General features: G+C 36.6%; 1 protein-coding gene across 4 annotated transcripts in view; it reads right to left on the reverse strand.

Moving 5' to 3' along the window:
• Positions 1–2003: 2003 nt before the first annotated feature.
• Positions 2004–20971, reverse strand: part of TMEM236 (transmembrane protein 236) — a 38494-nt gene continuing 19526 nt past the window's right edge. For 3 of the 4 annotated variants that reach the window (XM_041767586.1, XM_041767587.1, XM_041767585.1), the window contains 2 exons: positions 20773–20911; positions 2004–5641 (listed from right to left, as the gene is read on the reverse strand). In XM_041767586.1, the coding sequence (XP_041623520.1) occupies positions 5058–5641; positions 20773–20911 (723 nt within the window). In that variant the 3' untranslated portion in view covers positions 2004–5057. Of the gene's footprint in view, positions 5642–15764; positions 16235–20772; positions 20912–20971 lie in introns of those variants that run through there. The other variant, XR_005989546.1, reaches the window with a different exon arrangement.

The raw sequence follows: 20971 nt of genomic DNA on the forward strand, positions 1-20971 counted from the left end.
TTGAAAGAGGAATTGACATCTTCCTGAAACTGCTACAAAAAATTGAAGAGAAAGGAATGCTTCCACATTCAGGAGTCCAGCATCACCCTGATATCAAAACTAGGCAAAGATGTTACAAAATAATTACAGGCCAAATATTCCAAATGAATGTAGATGCAAACATCCTCAACAAAATATTAGCACACTGAATTCAAGAATAAATTAAAAGGATTTCTATACCATGATCAGGTGGTATTTTTCCCAAGATGCAAGGATAGGTCAATATTTGCAAGTCAATCAACATGATATATCATATTAACAAAATGAAGATAAAAATCATATCATCTCAGGACATCTGGGTGGCTCAGGGGTTGAGCATCTGCCTTTGGCTCAGGGTGTGATCCTGGGGTTCTCGGATCGAGTCCTACATTGGGCTCCCTGCAGGGAGCCTGCTTCTCCCTCTGCCTATGTCTCTATGAATAAATGGATAGAAACTTTTTAAAAAATCATATCATCTCAATAATACTTAAAAAACATTTGACAAAATTCAACATCCATTTATGCGGAGAACATATCTCAACATAATAGAGGCCATATATGACAAACCCATGGTTAAAACATCATATTCTATAGTGAAAAGTTGCAGCTTGTCCTCTAAGATTAGAAACAAGACAAGGATGCCCACTTTTGGAACTTATATTCAATATTAGCACTAGAAGTCCTAGTCACAGCAATCAGACAAGAAAAGAAATAAAAGGCATCCAAACTGGTAAGAAGTATAATTGTCACTATTTGCAGATGACATAATTGTATATATATATATAAAATGCTAAAGACTCTACCAAAAAATTGCTAGAATAAGTGAATTGCAGTAAAGATGCAGGATATAAAATTAATATACACAAATCTGTTGCATTTCTATACTCTAATAATGAATTGTCAGAAAGAGAAATTAAGAAAACAATCCCATTTACAATTGCACCAAGAAGAATAAAATACCTAGGAAAAGATATTTTAAAATACCTATTTAACCAAGGAAGTGAAATACTTGTACACTGGAAACTATATGATATTGATGAAAGCAACTGGATAACACGAATAGAAAGATATGCCATGCTTATGAATTGGAACAAGTAATATTGTTAAGATATCCATACTACCCGAAGCAGTCTATAGATTCAGTATAATCCTATCAAAATACCAAAGCCATTTTTCAAAGAACTAGAACAAATAGTCCTAAAATTCGTATGGAAGTAAAAACAACCCTGAATAACCAAAGCAATGTTGAAAAAGAAGAACAAAGATGGAGACCATCATACTCTTTGACTTTAAAGTATACTACAAAGCTTTAATAATCAAAACAGCTGATACACACACACACACACACACACACACACACACACACACACACACACAAAATGGACACACAAATCAATAGAATACAGAGCCCAGGAAAAAACCCACAATTATATGGGCAGTTAATCTATGACAAAGGAGACAAGAATATGTGATGTGAGAAAAAGTCTCTTCAGTGAATGATGTTGGGAAAACTGGACAGTTACATGGAAAAGAATGAAACTGGACCAGTTTTTCAATCCACATACAAAAATAAAGTCAAAATGAATTAAAGACATTAATTTAAGACCTGAAGTCTTAACATTCTTAAAAGAAAATATAGTCAGTAGGCATAGCACATGGGTCTTAGCAATATATTTTTTGTACCTATCTTCCCAGGCAAGGGGAACAGAAGCAAAACTAAACAAATGGGACTACATCAAACTAAAAAGCTTTTGCACAAAACCAACAACAAAATGAAAAGGCAACTTACCAAATGGGAGAAGATATCTGCAAATGATAAATCTGATAAGGTATTAATATCCAAAATATATAAGAAACTAATAGAACTCAACACCAAGAGTAAATAAATAATAAACAATTTACTTTAAAAATGGGCAGAGGAGGGAAGTGAAGAGCATCTTCCAAAGAAGATGTACAGATGGCCAACAGACACACAAAAAGATGCTCAACATCACTAATAACTAGGGAAATGCAAATAAAAACTACAATAAGATATCACCTCATACCAATCAGAAGGACGAGAAATAAGTGTTAAGAATGTGCAGAAATGAGAACCTACACCTGTTGGTGGGAATGTAATCTTGTGCAGCCATTATGGAAAACAGTATGGAGGTTCCTCAAAAAATTAAAAATAGAACTACCATACAATCCTCCGATTCCACGTCTGGGTATTTATCAAAAGAAAATGAAAATATATCAAAAAGATAATGTGTGTTCCTATGTTCATTGCAGTACTGTTTATGATAACCAACATACAGAAGCAGCCTAAGTGTCCATCAACACATGGATAAATCTAAAAATGTGATAGATATACAATGGAATATTACTCAGTCATGGAATATTGCTCAGTCATTAAAAGAATGAAATCTTGCCATCTGCAACATCATGGATGGTTCTTGACCGTACATGTTAAGTGAAATAAGCCAGACAAAGACAAATACCACATGATTTTATTTATATGTCAAATCTCAAAAACAGGACAAATGAACAAAAAAACAAACAAAAAACAGAATCAGACTCTTAGATACAGAGAACAGACTGGCGGTTGCCAGAGGGGAGGGGTGTGGGTAAATGAGTGAAATTGGTGAAGAGGATTAAAAGGTACAAATTTCCAGTTATAAAATAAGTAAGTCATGGGAATATAAAGTACACCATAGGGAATGTAGTCAATAATATTGTAATAACTATGTATGGTGACAGGTGATCATTAAAGTGATCATAGACTCATGATTATAGACTCATTACAGTGATCATTTTGTAATATATGTATATCAAATTACTATGCTATATACCTAAAATTAATATTGTATGTCAACAATTTAAATTTTTTTAATTAAACAAAATACTGAAAAGCATTGAAATGAAAAAAAAACATAGACTTGAACTTTATAAACTTGTATACTCTTGAAATAAAATATTAAATTACTCAATAATTCTCCTCCTATATGTACATGACTTTACTATTTGTATAAAGTGTTGTGACTTCCCAATATATCAGGTACATCCATTTTCAAATATTAGATACAAGATGCATTCTAAACTCAAATAAGTAATACTTTAGTTTGAGCACTGTTCACTCTATAAATTCCAATATAAATATAAATGTATGTAAAATATATTCACATCTAAGAATATTACAAAGCAACTACTTCACTATAGGTTCCTTAAAAAAGATTATCATAGCATAATTTGAAAGAAATTATTTGAATTCTCATTTTTTAAGAGTTATAAGTATTATATAAGTTCCTGTTGGACTGGCAGATGAAGTAAGAGATGCGTTGTTAAACAAGATTTAGGGAATTTAAACAATAATGGGGAACTCAGAAAAGTAAATTCATAATGAAAGTCTTAATAGAGTATTATAATTTAGGGTCAATGAGAACTCAGGAGGGATGGTCAAATGCCTGATGAATTCACAACAAATTTAATGTGTATATTCAGTAGGTTGCTCATTTTTGTACTTACTGCTGCTTGATGAAAAATTACTATCTGAGGTAACCTTAAGATTTTACATATTATTCTTTACAAATGCATGGTTAAAATTGTTATTCCCAGACAGTAAGCAGGGTATGCAGCAAAAAATGAGACAGAAAAATTAAAACAATACATTTAGCTACTTGTTTCTCGGGGATTTGGTACATTTGAAATATTTAGAATTTATCTGGTTATTATTGTTTGCCAGACAATGTCATGAGAGCATTTCCTGCCTCAATCCTCTCAACCCTTTAATTGTAATTAAAGTACAATTCCAACCTATTGAGATACTATTATTAGTCTCACGGTTTAGATGTGGAAACTAGGGCTTTGCATGGTCAAAGAACTAGCCCCAAGCCTTAAAGCCAGAAGCTAAGCTTTTAATAACTGTGAATAGATCTTTTCTTATAGTGTGAGGAAAAGCCATAAAGCATAGGGGGCCAGTGAGACTGAGGAATTTGGTGGACAGTAGGGGGTGGCATGCGAGTTCAGTTATCCATCCTTAAGCTATTTATTGCCACAGATCACTGAAGAGACTCATTAGTTCAGCACATTACACAGAAGCCTCTCAAATTTTTCTAGCAGCTGAATATCCAAGAGTGTCTGTCCCAACACAGTGAAAGCAAATTCTGTAATTACGTATCTAATCACTTAACATCAAGATATTCATTATACATTCTTACATAAAACACTAATGCATTTATTAGTATGGTCATAAGCTGAACTTCTAATTCTAAACAGGGCTTGCAATTATTTTTAGGATGATCTGAAATTCCACGACCAAAATATTCTTTGAAATCCACATCTTCAATTTATGGCTCCTTCCAATTATAAAACCTTATCTAGGTATTACTGATGTACCTAGACTTCATTATATTAAAGAAGTATTTATATTAGTACTTCAGTACTAGTAAAAGAACTGTGCCTTAAACTGAACCAAACATCTATTACACTGAATTGCCGCTTATGCTAAAATCAGTTCAATTACATAAAAGTCATTTGCCACATGGATTAAAGAACATAATCCCATGCTTGAAGAAGACCTTAAAACCGTAATTCAAATTTTTAAGAAGTATAATTTAAAAATGATTCAAGAACTTTAGGCGCATTTTCTAAAAAAAAATAGTTTAATTCTCGTAATGCTCTTTAATTTACATAAATGATAAAAATCTCATTCTTGGACTTAGTGGGAAAACATGTTCTAATTTTTTTAAGGCTTTAATGAAGAGTGTTTTTAGAAAAAGAGTGGTGTGTGTATATATATATGTATATAACTAATGAAAATAGCTAACATTTTCTAGAGATCCAGGGGAGCTAACTTATAAGAATTAAATGTTGCTTAAATTTAACAGCATTTGAATATATTTTTTAAAAAGTGATATGCTAGTTATTAAAAATAGTGTTCTCTCTACAATCTATTCCTATTTCATTATATATTACAAAAACTTACACCCCAGAAAAAATTACAATTATTTAGTAATGTACACATGCATAATGAAGAGGTTTGACTACATGACATTTTCTCTTTAAAACGAAGACGTTTCAAAGGTAGAGAAAGTCCAGATTTTGGTTAAGTAATTGAAGTAAATGTAAGAGAAAGTCACTAGTACGTTTTTACAAAGGCCCAATACAGGTGTGACAGTTCCCAGGGTAATGATTAAACCAAGTCTAACAAAAATAAAGGGTAAATCCTGGAGAAGAATGCTCAGGAAATTCAGAAGAGGGTTCTGAGGAGTTAATATAATTCGAAGGATAGAAATAAAACTGAAAATGTAGACTGGGTATAGCCAGCCTGACTTATACACCGAGGGGTGGCCAGCCACACGCACCATTTCTATGGTGTCAGACCATAGCACAAAGCTCCACAGGAAGATTTGGGCTCGATCATCTTGCTGGGACATTGCTCTCAGGACTCTCGAGTGAAAGACAGGCTCTTGGGGTACCCTCAGCACTGGAGTGGAGATCTGTGTCCTTGTTGCTGATGGCTGTGATGCCTGGGTCGTCCAGGCTGGCTGGGGAGGTGAAGTGTTTTCTTCCTTTTGTTTCACTTGGTCTGTCACAGTTTTTATTTGGTGCAAAGTAGTTGTATGAATGTGCCTGTCTTCATTACCTGCAATAAATTGATTTATTCGAATTTGTAATTTAAAAAAATTTACGTAAGTTAACATTTTATTTCAAATTTATGTAAATTCCAAATTTTTTAATTTTAATGTAAAATTTAAAGATAAAATTGTGTTATCTTATTTGATGTCTGTTTTACACATGGAAATTCAGACAAAAGTGGGAAGCATAATGACCAAAAAGACCCCACAAAAAAAAAAAAAAAAACCCTCCAAAAGAACAGAGGCAGAGAAGGTTCTTCATATTTTTAGTTTTTTCTAGATATGGATCTCAAGTCATTTCTACCACTTCATAGTACTAGCCCTACTGGCACTTTCACATATTACCTCATTTAATCCTCAGAAAAAATCTGATAGATGGGAATTACTATCCCATTTTATAAATATAGAAACTGCAGCCCAAGAGATGAAATGACACCCTAATTCAAGTACACAGTAATGATCAGAGCTGGAATTCCCACCCAGCTTTATTTTACCCCAATTGACAATCTCTTAACTTTATGGCTGCTATTACCATCTGGAGGCAATACATCATGTGCTAATTATAAAACATACAAAAACATAAAATCAAATGACTCCAAAAGTCCAATGGTCCAATCTCATCCTTTTTAATAAGAAGTCCACAAGGATCACTACAACCCAGATCTCCAGGCTCGGAGCTTGGTCTTAAGAGGGAATCTGTTTGACCATGAGAAAATCTTAGTGAAAGGTGCCACTCGAATGCACCCGAATCTGAGATTTTTTTAAGCTGTAATTTTGAACCAATCAGTACAATTAATTAGACTAAAGCAACTTGTTTGTGGCCAGAAGGCTATCCCCGAAAAACATGACAATCTTCTGAATAAGGGAGATAACTTCTCATGAGTATCACATTGTGTATGTGCTCATACATGGGTCTCTCTGTGCACACATGGGTGTTGAGGTTGGGGGAGTATGAAGGGATCCTCAAATTTCAAAACTTACTACCAATGAAAAGTACAGCACATTATTTCTCAAACATTCATCTAGTTAAGCACCATTTTTTGCTAAGAATTTTTAGGTCTTAACAAAGTTTATTTATTCAGCAAACATGCTGAGCTGTCATATTACTTGATAAGACAAAATTTAAAGGAGTCATTATGCTGAATAGCTCTAAAGGTTAAAGACACGAAGTCAATAAAAGTTTGAACTATATTGAACTGATGTGAAAACATTTTAAAATAAATAATGATTAATGATTAATACTTGATTACTATAAATAGGAGCTGTTTAAAGAACAAACCTTTTTTATATATAATGAACTGCTGTAAAGTTTTAAGTGTGAATTGAGTTAATCAATAAACTAAAACGATAATTTAAATTCTTGATGAAATATTACTTACTTCTGATATGAATCATTTGTATACATAGTTTGTAAGGGTCCTACTATATATATAGAAACTTCTTTACCAACCTTAGATGACATAGCATGGATGAATATCATTTTTATATATAATAGTCAAGTAAGAAAGAAAACTATACACTATTATTTTAACATTCATAAAACCATCTCTTTTTAAACTCAGATGCTTACTGGCATCAATTATATCTCTCATTTTACAAAAGAGAAAAAAAAACATGGAAATTATGTGTCTTAGAGTATGTCATGTCCTGGAGAACTCTCCTTCACCTGTCTTAGTAGATAAAGCTGTTTGAATGGAAATCCAAATTTCTTTGTCAACATAAATAATGCAGTGCATAATTTGGGCTTTGGAGGATGATTGCAAATTCAGCACTGTTTCAAGGCCAGGAAGCAGCAATCTAAGAAGTGACACATTAACATTTTTTTAAAAGATTTTATTTATTTATTCATGAGAGACACAGAGAGAGAGGCAGAGACGGAGGAAGAAGCAGGCTCCTTGCAGGGAGCCTGATGCAGACTCAATCTCAGAACCCCGAGATCACACCCTGAGCCAAAGGCAGATGCTCAACCGTTGACCCACAGGCATCCCAACACATTAACATTTTTAAACAGTCAGTAAAAATCTTAATATCTGTGGATAAGATCCGTGGGATGAACAATGAATTCTTGGCTAGAGTTCATTTTTAATAAAATAATAAAGTCCTAATCCACGTGTATTTGGTGAAATTGGGGCTGGAAGCTTCATATCTCTCTATAGCTCAATAGAGACTGAGGGAGTCTGTTGTCCCCTTTCCAACTGAGAAGTACTAGAACTACCAGCTAGAAAGTTCTGCTGGCCTGCCAGAGGGCAACGTAGTGTTGAAGAAGCCAAGAAACTGGTCACAAATTTATCCTCAAGCAATATAAACTTTCATGTATTCAGTACTATTCCATTTGAGTCAATAACTAGTTCCCCTTCAAATTATTATTTTTTTAATTTCCACTTTGTTCTTTTGTTAGTGGAAATTGTTGTTAGTGTTCTATTGGGGTAAAATGATATTTATTTGTGCAAAATCCATAAAAAATATAAGCATGAAGAAAGAGATCTACTCACTTCCTTAGAGTCCCTACATAAAGCAAAAGTAGCAGGCATTCTGTGGAGTTCCCTACATCTAATGCCAGGTGCCAAAACAACTTTTTGTCTTCACTGTGAAAGCTAAAGAATAAGAAAATATCATTTAAATCACAGATAAAAGTTTAAGTAGGTAACTCACATTTATTTTACTTGATTTTTTTATTATTATTTATTTATTTGAGAGTGAGAAAGATAGAGCATGACCGGGGATGGAGGGCAGAGAGGGACAAGCAGACTGTGCACCCAGCATGGAGCCCAATGAGGGGCTGGGTCCCACCACTCCAAGACCATGACGTGAGCCAAAACCAAGAGTTGGACACTCAAGCAACTGAGCCACCCAGGAACCCCTTGATTATTTCTCTATTTTGATGTATTTTTATCTTTAACTTGTCCCCCAAAGTTTTAGATAGCTCACAGGGAAAACCTAAGAAAAACAATAACAAATCAGTAGTGGAGAATTTTCTAAAGTGAGCATGTATTCCTCTGGCAAGAGAATAGGAAAAAAAAAAAAAAAAGATATTTATATACAAGAGAAAAAGAGAGAATCATAAGGAAAGGTGCCTAAAACCAAGACACAAATGGAACTAATACTAAAAATATACTGGTTAGGCTCCCAATGTCTGTCAGTAGCAGACAGATTTTAGAGTGCCGTACCAAGCTCAACTGGGGATAGAGGATGGTAGCAGATACTGTGGAAACAGCAGTCCTAACCTCACCATCCTGTCACCTGTGATCACATCAATAAATACAGAAGAATAAAATGTGGTGGGACTTTAAAAGGAAGGTTAGGGGGTACATGGAGGCTCAGTGGTTGATCATCTGCCTTCGGCTCAGGTTGTGATCCCAGGGTCCTGGGATCAAGTCCCGCATCAGGATCAGTCCCACATCAGTCCTGCAAGGAGCCTGCTTCTCCCTCTGCCTATGTCTCTGCCTCTCTCTTTGTGTCTCTCATGAATAAATAATTTAAAAAAAATAAAAATAAAAATAAATAAAAGGAAGGTCAGTTCTATTGAATGGGTCTGAGACTGGAGGTCAAGACGGCTCATCTGAGAAGTAACAGTTAAGCAGAAACCTGAAGGGTAAGGAGGAAGGAACTTTCTAGGTGATAGAAAAGGCATGTGTAAAGATCTTCCAGCCAGAGTGATTGAAAGAGGGAAAGTTTTATAAGGAGTTGGGAAGGCAAAAAGGGAAGAAGAGCAGAAAAGCCAAAACCTAGTAAGTGTTCTCTATATACCAGGCACTGTTAATTCATTGAATCCTTAGAAAAACTCTATAGTATAGATACTTTTATTTTCCCACCTGGAAGATGAATAAATAGAGGCACAGAGAGATTAACAATTGTTTCTAAGGTCACACAGCTAGCAAAGAGAGCGACCAGAACTTGAACCTCAAACCCTTTGCCCCTAGATCACATTATCAGTGGCGGAGTCAGGCATAAAGTGTGTGGCACCTAACGGGCCATGGTAAAGTCCTTGGGCTTTCTTCTAAGCTCAGTGGAAAGCTGCTAAAGATGGAAACGAAGGCAGAGGAACCAGAAAGGATATGGAGACATCAGCAAAGAGGTTCTCAAGGCCACAGAGGCAGCTGTTGTGAAATGAGACTGTTACCCAATTCACAGCAACCGGATCAGATCAGAGAATTATTCAGGAAAAAAAAATGTTCTAGAGAAAGTGAAATGCTAATGAATTAGAAATAACATTATGAGAAAAAAAATCTGGAAGAGAAGAAAATTGTCATTACATATAAAGTATGTTAAGTACACAAAACACTTGGGGTCATAATCTTGGAGACTACAAAAAAATGTAATAAAATACACTGCAGGGCACTTATCTACATTGTTATTTTGAAGGTATCTACCAACTAAACTCAACTGGACTATGGTATCAGTTGTGTCCTTTGAGCAGCACATCTGAGGTCAGGGAAAACCACTAACTTCACTGGCAAATAATAATGATGAAACCAGGACCCACCTCACAGGGTGGTTATGAGGAATGAACAAGTCAATATGTGTAGAACATTTAAATAGCGCCTGACACACAGAAACAGACATATGTGTTAAATCAAACAGAGCAATCCCTAAATATCAAAGTGCAGTAAATAGTAAAAGGGATCAGTTTGTTAAACTTTGGTTATAGTTACACTGTTACCCACTATCCCATTTATGGGGGGGGGGGAGGAGGATAAGTTTGAGAAACTGTGTCATACTACAGAGCCTTCAGGAGGTCATGACTTTAATTCTCATATTTGCCTGTTCATACCACGCAGAAAAATGCTCCCTCACAGATATAGCAGGTGCAGGTGCAAGACAACTCGCAACAGCTAACAGGAGTCTATCATGTGCATCTCTTCCCAATTCCATAATCAGTGTTCAGTGACACCATCGCCTTGGTAGCTTTAAAATGGTCACAGAAGGAGTAATGACACCAGAGAAATGGTGGGGCTTTTCCATGGACCTCCTGCAGAGATGGCTGTTTACACGTTGACCAGAATACTACTGCCTGTGTTCAAAACGGTACGCAAGTTCTCACCAGATAATAATAATTCATAACAATAATGACTTCAAGACAAATATTCAACCCACCATCAATGCTGCAAGAGCTCATGGACTTTCTTTAGAAAAAGCATTATCCTGTTTTCCAGTACGTTCAAAAGCCTATTGACTGCCAGTTCCCTGCCAGGCATGAGAATAAATAAATGTATCATTTCTGAATTTTAGGCGATGTAAAATATTAAGAAGATTCTTTTGTCTGATGTAGCTTGAAGGCTGGATGGTTTAAAGACCATCTTCCCAGACAAGATATTATATATAATAATGCAACAATTAATAATTATAATATATTACATATATAATATGGTCAATTATAAACATATAATATACATTAATATATGATCATTATTATATAATATTGAATATATTATATTGTATATTGAATATATATTGAATATATATTTAAATAAAACATAAATCATAAAGTAAAATATTGAAAAGCATGTGGTTATCTTATTTCCAAATATAAATAATACTAGACTTTGAAAAGGTTTGAAACGTCTTTACTGGTAAGTGCTTGGATATAGAGCAAAGCTTGGAATCCCAGCAGGAACCCAAACTGGTTGACAAAAATGGACACATAGGGAAATGAGCCTGTTTTGGGCCTTCAGAGCACTTGCCTCAGCTTTAATTATACACATTTGCTAGTGTAGTTTAGTGATGTGCTATCATGTCCACTAAACTGAGAGCTCCAAAAAAGGGGGACTCTGCCCATTTTCACTCACCACTGTACCCCCAGGACCTAGCAGACGGTCTGGTAAAGATGCTGTGTAAAAGATGGGAAATGTTCCTGTTCTGGGGTCTGTTTGCATAAAGGAGCAATGGGCATCTTGGGGGGGAAATACACACAACGGCAAGTAAGCCAAAGCATGAAAACCAGCAGAATAACAATGCACCTCCCCCTCCCCCTCCGTTCAAGAGGAAGGATGACTCTGGAGTCCCACAGCACGGGATCTGCCACTAAGATTGCCGTGTAGCCCAGATCCTGGAGTAAGACCATGCGACTGCTTCAGTGAACAAGCCCTGGAGGACGTAAGGAGGTCCTGGCAGCACAGCCCGGCCCCTCGCAGCTCAATGGTGAGAGGAGATGTCACACACGGCTAGAGGCCCAGGAGAGGAGCCAGTGCCACGTGTCCCCTGCATTGCCCAGCAGGACTGGGACAGCCATCAACGGGAGATCCACTAACAGCAGACATTTCAAAGGCTTCCCAGGCATTGGCCATGTCAGGAGTCATCAGTCAGGGAACAAAAATGCCCACGTGTGATTCCGAGAAGCCAGCGTTTGTGAGTTCATAGGAAACACTTAGAATACCACCCCATCCAGAAATAGGCGGACATGGGTTTCTAAAATAGCAGGTGGAAGCAGAGCCACAGCAAAATGGTGCTCCATAAAAAAAAAGACCCTACCACGTGAAACACAGAATGACCAAGAAGTCCATACATTATGCAGACCATCAGCTCAACAACCTTTTTTAACTCTCTCCACTCCAAGACCAGAAAATCTAGACATGTAAAATCAATGACCTATGCCTTTACTTTCAACCTGGGACCATAATCTTTGCTGATTAATAATGAGAGGAAGAACAAGCCCTGGTAGTATCACAAAGTAAATGCATGCTGAATCCTTTGTGTTCCCTTATTTCTATCCGTCGCCGTTCTATCCGTTCTATCCGTTCAAATATTTACTTTGAAAATAACCTGCGACTCTCAAGAATTTCACTTTATCTGCTAAAGCTGTTCATAATTTTTCCCCATGTAGGAAAAAAGTAACAATTAAGTGCCAAATTGTCACAGTCATGTAAAGCTGTCCTAATCAAAGGGTCACAATTTGATAGCACCTGAGTTCCTACATCTTTTGGCAGGAGTATTGCTACAATATAGTTTCTGGCCCAATATATACTGACCTAATCCTGACAGCTGGTACTTCATTAGAAGGTGTAAATCAGAAATCCTACCCTTCTCTCATCCTGTTCTGGTAAACAGATACTTATTTCTTGAGAAGGGGGAAGAAAATCCTAAAACTAACACACTTTTCTAAAACTTCCTTCTTTTAAATAGCAAAGGGGGGTTGTGTGTGAAGGAAATACATCCCTCCTTTTTGGCATGGCCACGAACACAGTGTTCCTCATATGTACTCTCTAAACACACATTGCAAAACACATTATGGAAACCCAGCTCACACGCTGGGCTCATATTGTATAATAAGCTTTTTCTTAAAAAGAAACAAAGGGGAACTCAAAGTGCCATTCATTTTATTCAGAGAAAAAGCAATGTCTGGTTTTTATCTCCCCTTTATTGTCTGTGGTAGCTTTTACCTTCTATTTGGTTAAAGTGTGTGGCATTCCCTTTCAAGGAAATATGGAAAGCTAGTAGCTTCAGGAATTTGGATTTGGGCTTTCAGCCTTTAACTTGGTATATGTCACAGTTCCTGATACGTGGGCCTATTACCAGGGGCCCTTCGTCAGGGTGGGTACCAGAACTGTTTGGAATTTTTAAAAATTGTGGATGGCAGGCCTTAAAGCCTGGCATATATTTCAAGCCAGAAATTGCTGGTCTAGGCACGTAACCCGAAGAAGTAATTGTAGATGCTGAGACCCTAACAACTGTCCCCTGGTGTACTGATCAGTAGATGGTGCTCATGCATATGTATTTTGCAACGATAACTCTGGTGAGTACCCATGGGTGAGTCCCTGCATACATATTCATGGGATGGTCCACGATTCACTGGAAATAGCTTACACGTTCAATAAAAATCATCATTGTCATTCATTTAAGAAACTGTAGAATTCAATAAGAAGAAATAAGTAGTAAAGTAACAGATCATTTTCCTTCTTCCATTCCTGCTCTGCGAACTCCTAAACCTGGATCAGGCCTCCAGTTCTATCTTTTCTACAATCAATGCCCAGATTTCTCAGTATCGTTGAAGTAAGGGCTCATAATCTTGATTGGTCCCAGGACAAATTCCTGGTTTCTATTCTAGACAAACCCTATGCATCTCTCATGCATCCATCTCCTTGCCTTTGACCCTCAGCAGTTATTCCAAACCTTACCCATCCTGTTACAGATTCTCTCCCTTCCATCCATCCCCAGTGCTCTCTACAGGTAACTTTGTTTTCTATTTCACAAATGCACTGGGGTTTTAATAGGTGTAAACTGCCCCTGCTTGCTTTCTGTGCATCCACTTGAAACGCATTCACAAGTGTAAATCACCTTACAGGGCTTTAAAAATTACTTGTGTCTGGTCCTATCCTCCACCAAAATGATGATTTTTTTTTTCTTTTTCTTTTCTTTTTTTTTTTTTTTTTTTTTCAAAATGATGATTTACTTATCTAGGGTTAAGTCTGGGAGTCAAAAAACTTCAAGTCCCTTAGGTGTTCTGAATGTGCATTCAGAAGTGAGAATGACTGCTCTTAATTAGGGATACAAATCAGAATCCAGTGAGGTTTTGTTTTTAAAAATTTAAATATAGGGGCAGCCTCGGTGGCGCAGCGGTTTAGCGTTGCCTGCAGCCCAGGGCGTGATCCTGGAGGCCGGGGATCGAGTCCCATGTCGGGCTCTCTGTATGGTGCCTGCTTCTCCCTCTGCCTGTGTCTCTGCCTTTCTCTCTGTCTCTATGAGTAAATAAATAAAATCTTAAAAAAAATAAAAATAAAAATAAAAATAAAAATTTAAATATATCCTCAGAGATCCTGATTCACTATATCGGGGGTTGCTGTGACTGACACTGACATTTTTAAAGCGCTCTATTAAGTCCTTTTTTTAAATGTTGGAAATACCAGGAGAAATGGACAGAAATACAATAGAGGCAGGAGTCTAAAAGCTTTGCCTCGGGGCACCTGGGTGTCAGTTAAGTGTTTGCCTTATGGGTCAGGTCCTGATCCTGGGGTACTGGGATTGAGCCCTGCACTGGGCTCCCTGCTCAATGGGGATTCTGCTTCTCTCTCTGCCTCTGCCCTGCTTGGGTGCTCTTTTTCTCTTTCTCATAAGTAAATAAAAATCCCTTAAAAAAAAAAAAGCTGTACCAGATCAAGTAAATAAATATACTAATTATCATTTCTGGTCTATTGGTTACCTATAATTAGTGAGTTTATACCCTACAGAGATTCCAACTTCTTCTCTTCAGGAAATATATTTTTTTAAGATTTTATTTATTTATTCATGAGAGACATGGAGAGAGAAGCAAAGACATAGGTAGAGGGAGAAGCAGGCTCCCTGCAGGGGAGACTCAATCCCAGGACCCCGGGATCACGCCCTGAGCCAAAGGTATATGCTCAACTCTGAGCCACCCAGGTGCCCCTTCAAGAAACATTTAAATATACAAAACTTTTGAGAAAATAATTAGTGAATATTTACATCACATTGGAGTGGAAAAAAAAAGATTTTTAAAGCATAACACTGTAGACAGAGTCCAGAGAGGAAATATTTACAGATTGGATTATGTCACAGTTAGAAAATTCCTATATCAAAAACACTATAGTAAAATTAGAAGGCAAATAACTCTGTAATATATATTTCTGACAGGCAAAGTTTAATGTCCTTACTATTTACAGAACTCATGAATCAGTAGTAAAAACAACAACAACAAAAGAACGGACATAGCAACAGAAAAAACAAATCGAGAACATAAATATATGATTTAAAAAAAATACAATTAGCCAAGAAACCTATGAGAAAATGCACAACTACTGCCTTAAGCACATTATTAAAATAATAAGATACTATTTTCACCAATGAAACTGGCAAAGATGAAAAGGAATACGTTACCTGAAGTTACAGGGTTGAGGAGAGATAGGTGTTTCCTTACAGTACTGTTTAGATGGTAAATTAGGGCATTCATTGGAGGGGGCCATTTGATTTATTGACACATCAAAAACCTTAAAAGCTCGTATATACTTTGATACAGAAACTGTTCTTCTAGGCATTTAACCTAAAAAAGTAATCATCTATACTTCTGAGATCCTGCAGCCCTTGGCCCCAATCTCTGGGTATTAAAGAGTCTACACAGTAGGAACTGGACTAGGTCCACTGAGAGCAGATTTATTTGAAAACCTTACACTGCCAACATCATACCTGGCACTTCTTACTGATGTGACAGTGGAAACCACCTCCTCTGCAGAGCTCTGATGTTTTCCACTCAAATAGCCTGTTGATCTCACCTCTAGCAAGCCGTCTCTGACTGTGCAGATATCCCTAATGCAGCCAAACCATCTTGCTATCCCGTTGGTACAATCCCCTACAAACGACCCCCTGTGTATTTGTCTGCATGTGCAGCCAGTCCATAATAGTCCCATTTCCTCTGGCAAGTATCATTGCCAAGGAGTCTGGGCATGTGCAGATGCTCAGGGTCTTCTGAGGACACTCTGTGGTCATCCTCCTGATATCATTCGGCTGTGATCCAGTGGCAGTTAACTCTCTCTGTCCCCAGCCACTGCTTAGCCAGTCACCTACAAGTGGCTTCTAACTCTCATATATAGCCAGGGTCCTCCAGACACTGACCACCTGCGCCATCAATGCATGTGCACTCTCCACACATGGCTTGCCTCCCCTGCTTAACTCCAACCATGTCACCCTGCTCATTCTCACCACATCCTTTTGCTTTTTGCTTTTTCCTGCAACCCTTTTTACTTCTGATTAACAGTCATAACAATAGTGTTTTTAGTAGTTAAAAACTAGAAAATAATCTAGTCATCCAACAACAGTAGTTAATAAATCACAGTTAAATATGTTGGGGTTCATTAATATAATGGATATTATTCAACCAATCAAAACTACGTAGCTGAAGAAGATACAATAATAAGAATAATACCCACCACATATTGTTAAGAAAAAAGATGCAAAATAGGTTTCCTTAAAAAGAAAAATGTCCATGAAAATGTTATCAGTTATAAATCTCTAGTCTACAGGATCATGGTTGACTTCCATTTTCTTCTTTTTTTTAAAAAAAGATTTTATTTATTTATTCATGACAGACACTAAGAGAGAGAGAAGCAGAGACATAGGCAGAAGGAGAAGCAGGCTCCCCAAAGGGAACCCAATGCGGGACTCGATCCCGGGACTCCAGGATCACGCCCTGAGCCGAAGGCAGACACTCAACCACTGAGCCACCCAGGTGTCCCCCATTTTCTTCTTTTTTGCTTATGTTTATTTGACGATTTTTTAAAATTAATATGTATTATTTTGGGAAAACATTAGAAATAAAACAATTTGAAGTAGAATGTTCAAAAAATGCATCTGTTTTTTATATGTGTTGGGCCTCAAAACCTATGTATGCTCTGGTGGGATGGACCTGCTCACCCAGCAATGCTATATTGTAGTGGATTTTAGTATGTTGTATAGTATTGTATTGTATTGTATTGTATCATATCCCAGAGCAACAGCAGTCACAAGATATTGGATAAGGATGCACTTTGTCCTTTGGTGGTTCAGTGCCATGATTCCCAGAGATCCATGGGCTGGAGAGGTAGAGAACTGGCCACCTGAGTTATGGTACTGCCTCAGAATCTAAATGAGGTCTGAGGTTAATGGTTAACAGACATTTTGCAGGAAAACCACTTTCTTTCCAAATGAAATCTTACATAAAATATCAACTCCTAAACAAACAAAAGTTGTATTGATTTGGTTCAAGTGGGATTTGGGGCAACCAATGACTCCAGTTAAGCCACCCTTTCTGTCCACAGCCCCCGATAAGCAATGTTGTTCAGGTTTCCAAATGGACTATTTGAGAAACAAACAGTAGCTGGTTTTAAGAAGACAACTTTCATTCCAGCAATAGGTTTTCCATTTAGGGAGTGAAATTCAACTGGTTATTTTTGCCTGTGTATTACAGGTATCCTAACTTTCTTGAGACCCAATCTTCCTTCTATGTAGAAAACTTTCCTCACTATGCCTGCTTGAATTCCTACAAATCCCAGATATTCCCTTTAGTTTTTTTCTGACTTCCAAAACCCTACATTAAATGAAGTACTCCTTCACATGTCACCGCATAGTACTTTAACTATGACACTCTATTATTCCTCATGTAACATGGTGCCTGAGCTAGGATTATACTATTCAAATGAGTCCTTGCAGGTAGAACTGAAAATATGCATCCTAACCACAGACTTCTTTGTGTGTCTGTTTGCATTGCTGGCTTTTATGGAGGTTAAGGAATCTATATGGGGGCAAAGAGAATCTAAGGGTGACCATGATTTGGGGTTCAGAAAATACAAGTAAAACTGATAAAGGAGAAACTATGAGATCCCATGGAAAAAAACTACCTCAAGAAAAGGAATCTGGCTCTACCAGAATCAACCACAAAATCTAGTGATAGGAGGGGAAATGATGGTTTCCAGTGGAGTGGAATGACCATTACTTGAAGTTGTTAAATCACAGCCAATCTGTTGGTGCTTATACATTCTGGGCATAAAAGACTTGTGTTCCCAAATGAAAATCTATTGCTCTGTTTGGGATGTCTCTAAACAAGTAGAACTCAGTGAAGGAAGTCAGTCTTCCAACTGTCAAAAGAAAAGCAATCAGTCTAAAGCATCAGCGGAACATCAAATATCCCAGAGGCAAGTAATAGCAGTACTAAAAGCATTTAGAGCAGAGTCAGTCAAGAGTGGTGGAAAAACAGCATGACAAGTTGTTTGTGCATGAGAATGATAACTGAAAAAAAGCAGGAACAATGGAATATTTAGCAGTCTGGACCAACAAATGAGACTACAAGAGACTCACCTTCGATCTGGCTTAAAAAATGGGAAAGGGAACAATATGGAAGAGGAAGGGGAATGGATGTCTAGTCATTCATTGGTTGGGCTTGAGCTAGTAAAATTCAAATAGAAATATCAAAGTGTGCTCATCTGTACCCTCATCCTAGTAAGAGCTGGGGACATTCAGGCTGTATACTTATTATTTGATCCCATGACTGGGACTGACATTATTAGGTATGGCATACATCTGTGAGACAGCTGTGCCTCAAAGATCTGTGTATCAAAAAATATTCCCATGTGAGGCTCAGGATATGTGAAATGATGAGCCTGGATGTTATGACCTGATAATCACTTGATACTGAGATATTTCAACTGGTAATGGAAAGTTAGCAGAATGGACTCCTTGATTCAGTGAAGACTGCTTTAAGCATAAACATATTTTTCTATATTGAATAACTTTTATTTAAAGGAAAAGCTACACAAAGATCAAGCTTTTCCAGCTTGTAATTGAGATGGTTGAGATGGCATGAAAGTGTCCAGAAAGCATTGTAGATTATTTTATTTTCATCTCACATAAGGTCATAACTGCTACAAGCTCATAGATGGGTAGGTATTTCAAACTCTCTGAATAAAGCACAGAACAGAATATATTCCCTTTCCCAAACATTTTCCAAAGGAAGCCAAATGTTTCTAAAGCTTGTTCACCACCCACCCCTACCCTACCTCTTGGATTCTGAAGTGCCACATGCAGTGACAGCATATTTTAGCATACTGGCTTATGTTCAGATTTATGAATTACAACTTCTATGTTTATGAATTTATGTATTAAATTCCAGAGAATAAATGAGAATTCCCCATAAATTCAAAATTCACATAATTTATTTTATTAGTATGCATATCGAAATGTGTATGGCAGACTATTTGAGTTCAAAAGCTTGCATAACAGATTAACATATATTCATATTTGCAAAGGTATTTTGAGTGAATGCTAGTTTTTTAAAGCATGATTTTGTTAAATGGGGGAGCTATTAAACCAGACATTAACCTTCCCAAGGTTGGTCAGACAAGAGCTCAAGAAGAAGGGTCTTCAAACAAGAAAAAGCAGTTGTGCAATATGTTATCAAGTGTTGTCTCCAAGACTGACTTCTTTGGAGTTTTCTCATTTCAATTCTCAGTGTAATTACTGGATACAGGGAAAATTCCCCTTTAACAATCCAACTCATCACTTAAAATATAAAATGCCAATAACTTATTTCCAAAAATGCCCATACATTTTGTAGAAAGAGAACTTTCACTAAGAGCTTAAACAGAAAGTCCACATTAGAATGGAAGTTATAGCATTATTAAAAACAATCCAATTTCAAAATAGGTTTGCATCAGGAGTCTAGAGAAGTAGCAAAGGATATGACAATTCAGACAATTTCCAAATCCCATCAGATTCAGACAAATACACTTGACTCTGGAGGGCAGATGTAACTTAAGGATACCTTTTCCTCAACAGATGGCCACTAGCTACCATCTTACCTACCTTATCATACCCTATGTTATGTTAAACATAACAACCATCATCTCCTACCAAGGACAAAGTACAGAACATGAAGCTCAGAGTCTCAGATTTCCTGATGGCCTCCCAACTCAGTTTAATTTCTCAATTCCAGGAGTAAGAATGACTGGAAGGCTGGTGGCTCATGTGCCATAAATGATTCTCTGGTCTTTTCCTTCCTGGCTGTAGTAGTCATCCCTATTACTCTAAAGAATTCCTAGTGACTCACTCAATTTAACCCAACCACCCTACCAGGCAGGAAGTGAATAGACAAAACTTACCCACTCCAAATATAAAATCTTAGCCATATAAGAACTAGAGCATACACTTATAAATTAAACACAGATATTATCACACAAAATTAAGTGAAAGTTGAGAAAATTTAAGAACAAACATAATATCCAATTAGCAAAATACCTTTTTTTTTAAAGGCCAACCTAAATTAGGTTTGATTGATCTTTTTTGCAGGATTATTTGCAGTATATCTTGATTTTGTTAGTGTGATATTTAGCTTTTTGACAATCCACAATTAAAAACACATAATTCTCTAGGACATAATTGCAGTAGTCACATTGATTTCTGTATCAAAGATGTCCCCCCACCAAAAAAACGAAACAAAACAAAAAAACTCACAAAGGTGTCCCAAACTAAGCTACTTATTTACCTAAACTTAAGGTTTTAGGAGAGTTCCTAAAAAATATAAATCTATAATAATTTACCTAGATAATTTTCTCACTAAACAAAATTTTCATATTAAATATTTGTAAGTTTACTCTTTATCAGTACTACCAAAATACAAATAATCTGTCAAACTCCTAAAGATATTTATATTTAAAAGAATACTTACTCTTTTGCTGCCCTCTAAGAGGATATATCCTGAGTTTTTCGATAATATCAACCACAATCAAGGAAGTCAGAACCAGAGAAACTGGCAGGTCAGGTAATGTTTCAGGTAAGGGAGACGCAGAACCATTATTTTTTTTAACCTGTTTTCAGAAAACCATTTGGAAGGATTACATTTTTATACTTTCTTTGTTTAAAATTCT

This window comes from Vulpes lagopus, chromosome 8 (genome assembly GCF_018345385.1).
Source record: "Vulpes lagopus strain Blue_001 chromosome 8, ASM1834538v1, whole genome shotgun sequence".
NCBI lineage: Eukaryota > Metazoa > Chordata > Mammalia > Carnivora > Canidae > Vulpes > Vulpes lagopus.